Source organism: Zalophus californianus, chromosome 5, assembly GCF_009762305.2.
Source record: "Zalophus californianus isolate mZalCal1 chromosome 5, mZalCal1.pri.v2, whole genome shotgun sequence".
In the NCBI taxonomy this organism is placed as follows: Eukaryota; Metazoa; Chordata; class Mammalia; order Carnivora; family Otariidae; genus Zalophus; species Zalophus californianus.
The window spans coordinates 39610185-39624184 of NC_045599.1; the positions used below are offsets into that span (position 1 = coordinate 39610185).

At 41.3% G+C, this 14000-nt stretch overlaps 1 protein-coding gene across 2 annotated transcripts in view; it reads left to right on the plus strand.

Moving 5' to 3' along the window:
• STK32A (serine/threonine kinase 32A) overlaps positions 1 to 14000 on the plus strand; it is a 128906-nt gene that overhangs the window by 92728 nt on the left and 22178 nt on the right. For both annotated transcript variants that reach the window (XM_027605843.2, XM_027605844.2), the window contains exons 7-8: positions 2748 to 2837; positions 10657 to 10754. In XM_027605843.2, coding sequence (XP_027461644.1) covers positions 2748 to 2837; positions 10657 to 10754 — 188 coding nt within the window. The remainder of the gene's footprint in view (positions 1 to 2747; positions 2838 to 10656; positions 10755 to 14000) is intronic.

Genomic DNA, 14000 nt, shown 5'->3' on the forward strand with positions numbered 1-14000 from the left:
GAGTGAAAAAATGTTTTTAATTTAGAGCATACCTGTTACTGTTCTCCTCAAATGTCTCATTCACTAGCTCAGAACCCAGGCTGACATTAGATCTCAGATGGCTCATCATCAATCGTCCTGATAAATATTTTCATATCCTACCAACTTAAGTACCCCGTCCAATTCTATCAATTCCATAGTGTCTAAGTTTTTGTGGTTGTCTTAAATTATTCAGGAAATAAATGCTGCATCCAGAGGAACAATAATGTCTGCCTGGCATATCTGAGGAAATGACAATTATGGCATCATCTATAATTTAGTTTCCTTAATATCATCCCTAGTCCCAGGGAATGGAGAAAGGCAAAAACTCAGTCTGGGGGTTAGGAGGAAGCACTAAGCATGCTATCTGAACAGCTTCTTCCTTGCTGGGTGGGTCCCAAGACAGGACTAAAAATCTAGTGGGAAGCATCTTTTTTAAGGAAAAAAATTATCTAGGGGTGCCTAAGTGGCACAGTCGGTTAAGCGTCTGACTCTTGCTTTTAGCTCAGGTCGTGATCTCAGGGTCATAGGATCTAGCCCCGTGTCGGGCTCCACACTCAGCTTGGAGTCTGCTTAAGACTCTCCCTCTGCCCTTTCTTTCTCTCTCTCTCTCTCTCTCTAAAACTAAATAAATCTTTTAAAAAAAATCGATCTATCCCTAAATACCTATATCTATATATCTACCTATAGGCATCAGCAGATACATAGATAATAAATATATGAAGAGAGAGAAAGAGAGAGAGAATAGCAGTACCCTATTCCCAATAACCATATTCACTAAGTCTCAGCTAGTGCCTAAGGATATGCATTTTTTTTTTAAGATTTTATTCATTTGACAGAGAGGCACAGCGAGAGAGGGAACACAAGCAGGGGGAGTGGGAGAGGGAGAAGCAGGCCTCCCGCGGAGCAGGGAGCCCAATGCGGGGCTCGATCCCAGGACCGTGGGACCATGACCTGAACAGACGCTTAATGACTGAGCCACCCAGGCGCCCCAGGATATGCATTTTTAACAAGAATCCTGGAAGATGTGGCACCCAGACGCTCAACATTTTGGGGTAGTGGAAATGTTTGAAAGCTGGAGGTTTCTGCTGACTGGTTATGGCGGCCAGGAGTGCTGTGGTGGTCAAGATCCTCAGGCAGAAACAGAGTGAGAAAAAGGTAGAAGTAATGACAATAATGGTAGTTGAATTAAATGATCTTCCCAATAAACTCATAAGAAAATTCCTGTTGCCATCCCAACTGTACAGAGAAGGTGTCACCTTTAAAGGTAACACAGTGAGTTAGTGGTCAAACTTGGACTTGAAGCCAAGCAGTCTGACTCCAGAGAACAAGCTCTTCTTAACTACAGTGTCTCCAGGCTGACCTAATTTGTATCAGTGAGCCACTTGAGCATGACTCGGGGAGAAAGGAAGAAAAAACTGAGACAACCTATAGTGTGATAAAAGAGTTACCAGAATTATCTGTTGGTACCATTCGGGAAAGAATATCTTCACTTTCAACCCGACGAGTGCTACTCTTACTTTATTAAAATGTCATCACATCAGCGACACAAAACACTTTTTTGCACAAAACAAAACCCCAGCAATAAAGGCAGTGAGGTTTGTCTTCAGCAGCACGCTGAATGCTGTCAGGGAGCAGACTGAGAGGTCTGGCAGTGAGGAGCGTGGACTGGGAGACACGGAAGAAGGATCAGATGGCATCCCCTCCAATAGCAGCCGTGTCTCATCAGAACCACAGAGCATGGAAATGGAAATGCCAACCCTTCCAGGGCCTCGGCAAGTGTATGAATTTTGTGCCAACAGCTAACAAATCGGGCTGTCTGCCTGGGCGGCTGCTACTGCCCTCTTCCTCCTTCCGGCTGGAAATGCAGGGACTCTAACACTTCGCAGGGGCTGCTCCGTGAGGAGCGGAGGTATTAGACCCACACTCTATGTCATGAGTGTCAGAGCCGAGAGAGACCCTTGAGATGAGCTAGTTCACCCGTTTCTTTTTCTCTTCTTTTTCTTTTTTTACAAAAAGAAACTTGGCTTCAACATAGAAAAGGGACAGAAAGGCTATGATATATTAGGGGCAGAGCTCAGGGCAGAACTCGGGTCTCTTGGCTCGCTGCCCAGGGGTCATTCTACAGCCTCTTTATAAATAAAACTTGACTTTTTTGCCCCTGCCTTCCCCTAATACATTATTTTGTTACGGGTGGGTAGAGGACAATCTAAACTATCAGACAAAAAAATACTCACGCTATGTCTGAGAAACAAGGAGGAAAAAGGCCTCTTGCTTGGCAAAGAAATAAATACATGTATCCACATTTGTGTCAGCTTTAGAGTAGCGATATTTATCTCTGAAAAAAAAAGTCCCCTAAGAGACACTTGGAAAAATACTTGGAAATTTGATACGTAGAATGCCTTTCGGCTGCCTCCCTCTTGATACTCACAGGTGTCACCAAGTTAAAATGTTGCCAACAAAAAAATCGTAAGGGGACTTACCAGAGCGGGAGCTCTTAACCAGGCAGGTTAAAAGTTTCTGAGATTGAACTGCAGGTTTGCCAACAGATACTCAGTTCGTTGATGACCATGCTGGTCGTGAGGGCAGAATAATGGTACTGCTACCTGCACACTTGCAACAGGCTCGCAAGTATTGACAGATTAAGCTTCCAGAGGCTGTTAGAAACATGGCTGTGCCGTGGAGTTGAATGGGGCTTACCGTTCTGTGTGCTGCTTTTGTCTCTCCAGGGCACGTGCACATCACAGACTTCAACGTCGCCGCGATGCTGCCCAGGGAGACGCGGCTCGCCACCGCGGCGGGCACCAAGCCTTACATGGGTACGGGCTCCGTGAGCGGCAGTGCTAAGAGCAAGGCTTGGCGTTTTTGTTCCGGTAGACATTTAATCCAGGTCCAGTCATCTGGAGGCGCTTGCAGCTAGGAATGCCAAGTTCTCCTGTGACTTTACCTGGGGAGCTTCTGAGTTCACGGGTCTGAGGTGAGCCTCAGGAGGCTCCATTTAGCAAGCACCCAATCTGACCTTGATTCAGGTCGAAGCACGTTTCAAAACACTGTTTAATGAGTTATTCAGGAGAGCTTCTACCCACTTCCTAACAAAGAATAGTGGTTGATTGAATAAATATCTACGAATTGCCTCTGGGGGCGTGGCACGGTATCCGCAGCAGGTGATCCTGTAAGTGAGCAAAATACACAAGGTCTCCGGCTCATGGAGCTTACCTTCTAGTGAGAGAAGTTTTTAAAAATAGAATCAGGGGCACTTGGGTGGCTCAGTCAGTTGGTTTCGGCTCAGGTCATGATCTCGGGGTCATGAGATCAAGCCCTGCATTGAGCTCCGCACTCAGCAGTGGAGTCTGCTTGGTCTCTCCCTCTCTGCCCCTCCCACTCACAAGCGCGCTCTCTCTCTCTCTCTCTCTCTCTCTCTCTCTCTCCTAAATAAATAAATAAATAAATAAATAAATAAAATCTTAAAAAATAAAAAATAGAATCAAATAGAAGTAAAGTACAGTAATAACTCCGATGGTGATAAGTGACATAAGAATTACTATACCCATCATTTACATAACCCCGCATTACACACGTAGGGCTGTAAAGTTCACACAGCGCCTCCCAGATGTCATTTTACTTTTAGTTTTAGCACCATGACAAACCCATGAGTTCTCCTTTTTAAAGACGGGGAACTGGATTTTGCCTGAAGATTCAAAATACACCCCGAGGGTGACTAAAAGGATAAGGTTAGGTGCCAAAACTGTCAACAAGGTCTCACATTTAATTATGTTAACACTCACAAATTACTACAAATTCTTAAGTGCTCTTGTTGGAGCATCTCTGGACGCCATTCTGGCAGAACTAGCCTTGTCTCCCACCCATCCCCAGAAATGTAAAGAGACAACTGCTGTCCTTTCCCCAAAGGGATTCAGGAAGAGGGGCTTTTCCACTCTCCCCACCTAGGATAGGTGAGTCAGATCTCAAGAGATGTATCTGGAAATTCTGTGGGTAACTGTGAGGTGAGTGACTTGGATTTCCATGCTTGGTCCATGTCTGGTTCCTCACCGTACGTGCTGACTGGTCCTGGTACACACAGAGCCCGATCTGTCCGTGGAGTTAAGTCTTCCTGGGGACCATAACATCAGGAGACAGACAGCAGTGTTTGCGTGTGTGTCTGGATTAGCCAGAGGGTGGGATCCAGCTTGTGAGGGACCCCGCCAGTAGCCTAGAGGGAGGGCGGTTCCTATTGGCGTGGCTTACTAGAAACACCACCAATTCCAATAGAGCTCAACTATATCAGGATCTTGGAGGTGCCCCCCAAGCACAGGGTGCTTGAAAAGCTCTTCAGGTAATTCTGCCATGCAGCCAGGGTTGAGAAGCTCTGCTATAGACGAGGAGCCACGTCAGCTATTAGAAGCAACTGAAGAGAGATCACCCCAGGGCATTTGTGTTAGGATCCCTCTGCCTCCACTCTCCCTCTTCCATGTCCTAAAACAAATGGTATTTTCTAGGAAAAGGGAGAAGGGATATGACAGCCAGGTTGGCAATCTTCACACCAAGGGGGCTGAATCTAGCCCCGTTGTAGGAGAGAGCTCTGGATCAGACTTGAGATTAGTCTTTAAATTCATAGGACTGAAATGTAAAGTATCTGAAGTAGATGTTTTAATGGGCAAAAAGCATTAAAATGTATTAAGCAAGAGACTATGAACTATCATTAAGGGAGCCCCATACCCAACACAAATGGGAAGCTAGACACTGCATGGTTGTTGGCAGAATATGGAAGAAAAAAAAACTATTTCTGCTTCTACCCTAATTAGTTGAGATGCTTAAAGCAGATAATTCACTGGTTAAGCCAGTGGAATTAGGGGGTCGTGAATTGTACTGACTAAATATGGTCAGAGTCATTTATGAGCAAAATATTTGACCTTGAAATCAAGGGTAAGAGCAAAGCCACTTTTAATATGTCATTCCCTTCCTCATATAACTAGAGAGAGGAAAAGAAAACCCCTACATACAGGGCCACGTCACTTCCCAAGAGAAGAAATCCTCTGGGAAAAAATAAGTCTTATTTTAGATGATATTTGAATAACTACAAATTTCCTGGCTTCCTATGACCAGTGCGGGGAATAAATCTCCTTTGTCACTTCTAAAATAATGGACACATATAATTCAGCCTATTTTCTGCCTAAAACTCACAGTTCTCAGATGATAAAAGGGAATATCTGAGCCCGCTGGTCTGATGAATTTATTCTGCAGGTTTCCTGGGTTTCCATATTAAGGGTTATTTTCTTGGAGCCAAATCAGAATGTGCATCTGGGTTTTCTAGGCCTGGTTTCCATGGTGAGAGGAGTAAAGGGAGGCTACTCTTCTTTTCTCTCCCCAGTGATTTTAAATACAATATCCGTATAATTTAATTCTCCTCATATTTGGCATTTCAGGCCCTTTCACAACACAGAGCTAGGAAATTGGAGTGCATTCACGGTTCTCTCTGCTTTTCCAGCTTCACCCTTATAATTAACAATTACTGATATTTATTGAAAGCTTTCTATGGGCCAGACAATGTGTTAAATGTTTAATGTTCATTTACTCATTTATTTTTTCCTCAGCGACTCTATGAAGCAGACTATAATTACCACCATTTTACAATGAGAAAATAAGAAGCTAAGTCATTTGCCCAAGATCACATGGCTAATAATTGAAAAAGCTTAGATTTAAAGTAAGCTCTGACTTCAGAAAGTCAAGCTGCTTCCTGAAAGAGAGTTAAGGGAGAAATTTATTAGAAATTATTTGTGGTCTGTAAAAGGTTGTAAATCCATTTAGGTAAGCCAAACTGTTAGAAATGTTTCTTGTTTCAGTATAAATGAGTATCTGTCATCCCTTAACTCTGAATCCAAAGGTTGCCTTTGCCTTTGATTTCTTGGTAAGATTCTTTCTAAGAGGTGTCCCAGGTAGAAATCTGCTTCTTCTTTTTTAAAAATTATGATCCAAATTTGGTAATATCTAGGTAACAGACATTCACCAGCACCCATGCCCACTTTTTAGCGCTCCTGTGGGATACGAATTACAGTTATAGAAAGAAAAAAAATATTCTTTTTTTAAAGATTTTATTTATTTATTTCAGAGAGCACCTGTGCAGTGCACCTGCAGGTACGTGAGTGGGGGCAGGGGTGGAGGGGGAGGAAGAATCCCAAGTCGACTCCCTGCTGAGTGCAGAGCCTGACACAGGGCTCGATCTCAGGACCCTGAGATCATGACCTGAGCTGAAACTGAGAGTTGATGCTTAACTGAGGGAGCCACCCAGGTGCCCCAAAAAGAAAAAAAATATTCCAAGAAGAAAGAAAAAAAACAAAGATGAAATACTGACAATGATAGGAATATATGACATCTACTAAGATGAGGTGCTGAGCACGTTATACAGCAGTTTCTCCCGGTTCTGAACCACCTTCCTTTCAGCTTCCTCGCCCTCCCTCCTACCTCTGTGTGAATATAATCCAGATCACTTAGAGCTTAACCAATGAAAGCATTCTTCTCTTCCCAATTAAAGAGTTTGTGTGCACACAGAAAAACACATTTTTTTTTAAAGTTGGATCATACTGAATTTTTGTAACCTAAATTTTCACTTTATGATAACAATAGACATCATACAATGAGCAGTTATCCCGGCCCGCACACTTTGCTAAGCTTTTAACATTTATTATGCCATGAAATTCTCAAAGCAACCCTGTGAAAGAGGTTCATAATCCCACAGCAAGTAACTGGTGGAGCACAAAGTTAAACCCACATCTGAAAACATCTCGAGCCGTAGCACTCGTGGTGATGATGATGGTGATGATGATGAAGGAACAATGGCCAACACTGAGCTCTTCCTAAGTGCCAAGCACTGTTCTAAGTGCACGTATGACACCGTTGAAACCAAAACTTCCGTGAGGCCAATACTATTGTTATTCCCACTTGAAGTGTACAAATTGAGAAATGAAGCACTTTGCCCCCTGTGGAGCTAGGGATACCGCTGTGAGGGTCAGAGCCCGAACACTCTGCTATGCTGGGCGACCTCTCTGTCTCCAGGCTCTACCCCTGCCTCAGCCAGAATTGCAACTCGTTTCTCTCTGACTCCAGAGCCTGGGTCTTGGCAAATGATACTCTGTTTCTTTTCCCATGCCCGTGTATAGAACTATCATTTTTAATGACCGTGTGCTCCAGAATTAGAGGACTGCATCAAATTTAACCAATTCTTTATTGTTGAATGTTAGGTTGTTTCTCATTTTGAAACATAAATAAATTTGTAATGAAACTCCTGTTAGCAGAAATAGGTCCTGCAACTTGTTTATCTTTGCGATGAAGTCCCATTCAAAGAATTCCTGGTCAGTGGATATTTATGTGTTAATGCATTTTCCTCCTGAAGATTCACATTGATTTCTGCTCATTTATTCTGAAGTGTCTGAGAATATTCAGTTCCCTGCATTCTCAGCAGGGTTGCACAATGAATATCTTTAATCTTCCTGAAAAGATCATTTAAAATGGTCCCTCATGATACTAATACTGAAATTCTCTGACTTTTTTTGTAAACTGTGCATATTCTTTGCTCATTTTCTATTAGGGTGTTAATATTTTTATCCTATTTCTTACTGACTATATAAAAAATTCTAGAGCCTTATATATTCAGAATATTATAGTGTATCATATGTGTTATAAATAGGATTTCCTACCTTTTAGTTTGCTGTTTTTCTTATGACATTTTATATGTAATGAACTATTTTTTTATCATCACACCATTAGTCTTTTTTATAGCTTCTACCTTTTTTATTATTTCTTTATTTTTTTTAAGATTTGTTTACTTATTTGAGAGAGGGAGAGAGAGTGAACATGCAAGGAGGGGAGGGGCAGAGGGAGAAGGAGAGAGTTTCAAGCAGACTCCATACAGAGCGCGGAGCCTGACGAGGGGTCCAATCCAATGACCCTGAGATCCTACCTAACCTGAGCTGAAACCAGAGTCAATCCCTCAACCAAATGCACCACCCAGTCACCCCTATAATTTCTACCTTTGGTACGATTCTTAGTACGACCTTCATTTCTCCAGATTTTGGATATGGTTACCTAATATTTTTATTACTGTTATAGTTTCATTTTTTTCCTTATTCCAGTTACATATTATCTTGACTGAAGATATGTCATAAGGATCTGACGTTATTTTTTGTTAGATCATTAAATAATTGTTTTGAGATGACATATCAAATAAGACCTTTTCTATGTTGATTTACAATATCTTCATCATAAACTAAATATCCTTATATACTAGCATCTACATGCTGTGGGGTCTTCAAAATTTTAATTATTACAGCTTCATAATATAATTTAATACATGAGATGCAAGTCTATGTCTTTATTCTTTTTCAGAAAGCCTTTATTATTCACAGATTTTTGGGGTAGATGAAATTCAGAATTTTTTTTTGTAAATTTCATTAATTATTTCTATTGCATCACAATTATGGATTAGGTTTGAGGCCCTTTCTTTATTTCTTGACCAAGACTCTACTGTCTATGGGCGTCTGGGTGACTCAGTCAGTTAAGCATCTGCCTCTTGGTTTCATTTCAGGTCAGGATCTCAGGGTCATGAGACCGAGCCCCACATCAGGCTCCATGCTCAACAAGGATTCTGCTTGTCCCTCTCCCTCCCTCTCTGCCCTTCCCCTCATTCTCTCTCTAAAAATGAATAAAATCTTTAAAGAAAATCTTCTGTCTAGGTATTGTAAAGCCTGAAAACCAAGTGATGGAAATCCAAATAGCCAATAGACACATTAAAATGTGGTCAAGCTTATCAATAACCAGGAGAATGTCTATTTAAACCACAATGAAAGCTCAATACACACTTACTAGATTGGCAGAATTCAAAAGGCAAATTAACACCAAGCGTAGGTAAGGAGGCTGAGCAAAGCAACTCTGATACCCTGCTGGTCACCGTGTTAATTGGTACTACCACTAGGGTAAATAGTTGGGCATTATCCAGAATGTGTGAAGATGCACATCATATCCCCAACAGCTCCCCTTCCAGGAACATACCCTATAGATGTGTGGACCTTTAGGAGTGTTTATGACAGCATTGTTCACAATACTGTCAAATTGAAAATACCCAGATGTGAGGTATTCTCCTAGCACAATGTCCTGTTCCTCCCTCAGACTTCTCCGCTGTCTCTCTAAGTGAGATGCCTGTCACCTGTCACCCAGGGGACTGGTAAGGGAAAGTGGAAATAAAGCCCATTTCCATCCAGTCTAGGGGGTACCGTGGGGAGCTGTGACTTAAAGATAGGAGGCAGTGATGTGTGAGAGATGAAATCACTGGGGAATGAGGCTCTTATCTTCAGGGTCAGTCCTGGGCATCAGGATGTCAACATTCTACCTCGGATTGGATGGCGTCTGCAGGATTTTACATGGGACTTGAGTACCCTAGCTAGGTCAAGCCCGTGTGCAGGCCTCATGTCATGCCGATTTCCTTTGTCCAGAGCCAGCGCCTTAGTCCCAAAGGCTTGGGTCAACTGTGGATAGCTGTTGACAAGTAAAATTCACATTCCTGTGAATGTTTGCGTCTCCAGAACCATGACTAGTTTTTGGAGCACTTCCTAGGGACCAGGCACGGAGCTGAGATTTGCGCATGCATTATCTCATTTAATGTCTCACCTCTCTAAAGATCTTCTTATTTGGACTTTGCTAATGAGGATTCTCAAGCTTCGGCAGCTGAATTGTTCAAGGTCAGAATAAATGGTAAAGGCAGGTTCTGACCCCAGACGGCGTGGCTCCAGAGCTAATAATTGCCACCATTGCTTGTTGACTTGACTCCTTGTTTATTTAGTCAACACATTTCTGTTGAGTGACACTAAATGCCAGGTTCAATGTTAGACACTAGAAGTGTAGTGGTGAGCACACCGCCCTTGCTTTGTGCTTTACCCCTCACGAGCTAGCTATATTCTTGGAAGAGTGTGAAGAAGGTGCACAGGGCATCACAGTGCTTAGAAAATGCGTAACTAGGGGGTCACCACCGGGATCAAAACTGACCGTAGCTTTGCCTTCCCTTGGAGTCCTTTCAAATAACTATGTTACAAAGTGTAAGTTTCTCCACCTGATGTGTAAGCTTCTGTTTCTCAGAGTACCCACCCCCTCCTTTTCTCTCCCTCACCACCAATAGCAGGCTGTAAATGCTGCCCTTGGGTCTTCTAGATGACTGAGATGGAGAGGCAATCCAATATACCTTGCACCAAATTCTAAGTGTTGTTTGCAGCAGGAATACACATTTCAGTCCTTTAGCACAAACCTTTCAAATCAAGGCAACAAATAACATCTTCCCGGCCTTCCTGATTTTAGGGTCAGCTGAGCATTTGAGGCCTTACGGGATCCAATTTTTAATAGTTACAGGATATAAATAAGAAGAGAATTTGCCCATCAAGGCCTGTGCGTGCCTGTGTGTTGGCTGATGAATGAGGCCACTGAGACGAGAAAATGAGCCATTTTTGCCTGTTGCAAGCAATCAGGCAAGGGCTGATAAACACCCACAGCAGTGTTTATTCCTTTTATTTACCCTGGTAATTAGGAGGAACACATTGGGAGCAGAGATTTGTTAATGTCCCAGGTTGTAAAACGGACCTAACTTTTCTGTATTTTCAGCACCTGAGATGTTCAACTCCAGAAGAGAAGCAGGCTATTCCTTTGCTGTGGACTGGTGGTCCCTGGGAGTGACGGCATATGAACTCTTGAGAGGCCGGGTATGCTAGAATTGCGTTTCTCTTTGGTTACTCTTCCAGCAAGTTTCATTTTTAGAATGAAAGAATGGATTTTTTTTTTTTCTAAAATCAAGCAGTTTGTTTGCAAGGTGAAAGCACTATGCCATGTGATACTTGGGATTTGGGCACATGTTCACTCTCCTACATATGGATCCAAGCATGAATTAACATTAACTGTAGATAAAATTAAATGAATAATATCAGTATTATAAACTCCCAGAGAGGGAAGATCAGGGCACCTCACTAAATATCTTGTGGAAATATATTTGTTTGTTTAAAGAAAATCACTTTGCAGTCACAGTACAGGATTCTAACTTCAACATAGTTCCCCAAGGTGAGTGTGAATTATTAATACAACACAATTCATGCCCTGTCTTGTTGGATTCCTCTCTGTCATTTGGCTCCTAGGTTCTGAGTTTGGGGGGCAAATTAGAGTAGCTTCCTTTTAAAGAAGGCATTTCTTAAACTAAGAAAATGCCAGGAAGAATTTTGCCCAGAAAATATTTTTCCCCCTCCCATATGGTTTTATCTCTGTGGGAGTTCTCTGTGATATGATGTATTAACATTGTCAGATTCATTTTTTTTCTTTCTATTTTTGGGGTGGGGGAAGGTGAAGAAAGGGTACTAACGAATTATTATTGAATTTAAATCCATTTTGTAAAGTATTGTCCTTGTGAGTTTTTCAAGGTATATCAATTTTTACATAATCTCTTGTATATTATATTGTAAATTCATTAAGGTGAAGCATGTGCCTTATACAGTTCAGTATCATCCCCAGTATTTAACTTTAAATAGATACGTATCAAGTGTGTATTGAATGAATGGGGGGACAAGGCACTATATCAATTCTGCCACATTCTAGCAAAGAATCACCCAAGTGGGCTGTAGGTAATTAGGTTTCAAAATCTAGCTAATCACATTTAATTACAACTATCAACACAACTAAACCACAGAGGACAGGCGCTAAACCATGATCTCCTCCACATTTACAAATTCTCATTTATAGACAAATATATGCCTCAAAGACAAACATGCTGACATCTCTGTGGTTTCTGAACTTCACTGCAATCTTGATGAACGGCCCCCTTAGCTATTAACCTGCTTTGTCTGCCATTGTAAAGGCAAGGTCCGTCTTTTCTAGCTTTGGGTTATCCTTAAGTGTCAGCTTCCAATAGGTACACGCAAAGTTTTGCACTAATTATATATCCTTGGCTGCAACTCTTTTGCTCTTGTACTCCTGAAATAAGACCATAATCACACCACCTCATTTTCTCCCATCTAATGTTTTACTTTTTCCACGTTATTCATTCTTTATATTCTTGCTCTTATTTTATATGCTGTGTAAGAATTGTTTGATATACCCTATCACTGCACTCTGTAATTTCTTTGTAGCATGCATTCTGTTGATTTAGGGGTATGTGTATGTGTGTGTGCAGAGGCTATATAAATAGTTATGGTTTCTGAAAGTAGATTATAGTCTCCACCAGTGTAAAAATCATGTCTCGCTTATTCTTGTATCCCCAGTGCCCAACAGAGGTGCTGGGACATCATGGGCATTCAATAAATATTTGGCAAATGAATAAATATGCAATTCTGGTAGTTGATGAATTAACATGGATTTAAAATTTTAGAACTAGAAAGATAAGTTATTGTATAAGACAAAGGCAATTTGACTATTTTTAATAAGTTGACAGATCATGAGGATTTTTTTAAAAATATTAAGTTCAGTCACATGGCCTTCTAAAGTAAAAGGAAAAAAGTACACTTAAATTAGTTGTCTGTGGCATTTATCAGTTAATTTATTCATTTATCAAATCATTTTATGTTTTTAGTGAGGAACAGTAAGTTTGGAAGCAGTAATGAAATGAAGAAGGAGATTAAAAGAAAGAAAAAAATGTGTGCCCGTACATATGTAACCCTGGAAGCTGAAGTGTGCCAAACCTGCCCCAAATCTTAAGGGTGTAAACATGGAGTGAATCCCATGTAGTGACCCACGGTGCCTTTGGCTAGTAAACACTCCATAAGCATTGATCATGGTGATAAGGTACCGAGCCCTTCCTTTCTGAGACTGAGTCACACAGGTTATCTCTGCTCTATTGTTACCAGGAGACAGATGAATTATCTACAGTCCTTTATTCAGTCTTGTGGGAAGAAAATATGCGGCAGATATATATGTTTAGACCTCGCTTATGCAAGGTCTATTTTTTATAAAAAATAAAGTTTGGCCGGTCTCCTTTTTAGGGAGTCAACTCCCAGCACTTGGTGGCTCCGCGACTAACTTGACATTAACATACCGTGTGTAGAGTTAAGCCTTTCTTCACGTCCGCTTTATTGATGACTCATCTTGCTGTTCACTATTCACATTTATATCCACCCTTTCTAGCCTGTGTTCAAGAATAATACAAATCTCTCTCCTTCATTGTGTGTAATATGTGTTAGCTGCTCTTTGGAGAATTTTACATGTATTATGTCATTTAATTTTTCCAACAATCCCATGTGGTGGTTTATTTTACAGATAAAGGACAGATGAAGGAACACCAATCGAGTGCCTCAATTTAACACTCAAATCCTTTTTTGCCTTCAAAGCTCAAGATCTTAATTACATTACCTTTGTTTCCCCCAGGCTTTTCTTGAAATTCCATTAGTTAACAGTGTAATATCAGTTTCAGGTATAGAATTCAGTGATTCATCATTTACATGCAACACCCAGGACTCATCATGACAAGCGTCCTCCTTAATGCCCATCACCCATTTAGCCTGTCCCCCTGCCCACCTCTCCTCTGGGAACCATCACTTTGTTCTCTATAGTTAAGAATCTGTCTCCCAGTTTGCCTCTTCCCCCCACACCCCCCATGTTCGTTTGTTTTGCTTCTTAAATTCCACACGAGTGAAATCATATGGTATTTGTCTATCTCTGACTTATTTTGCTTAGCATAATACTCTCTAGCTCCATCTACATCTTTGCAAATGGCAAGATTTCATTCCTTTTTGATGGCTGAGTAATATTCATGTGTGTGTGTGTGTGTGTGTGTGTGTGTGTGTATGTGTGAAGTGATATATATATGTATCACTTCTTTATCCATTCATCAGTCAATGGACACTTGGGCAGTTTCCATAATTTGGCTAGTGTTGATATTGCCACTATAAACATCAGGGTGCATGTATCCATTCGAATTAGTATTTTTGTATCCTTTGGGTAAATACCCGGTAATGCAATTGCAGGATTGT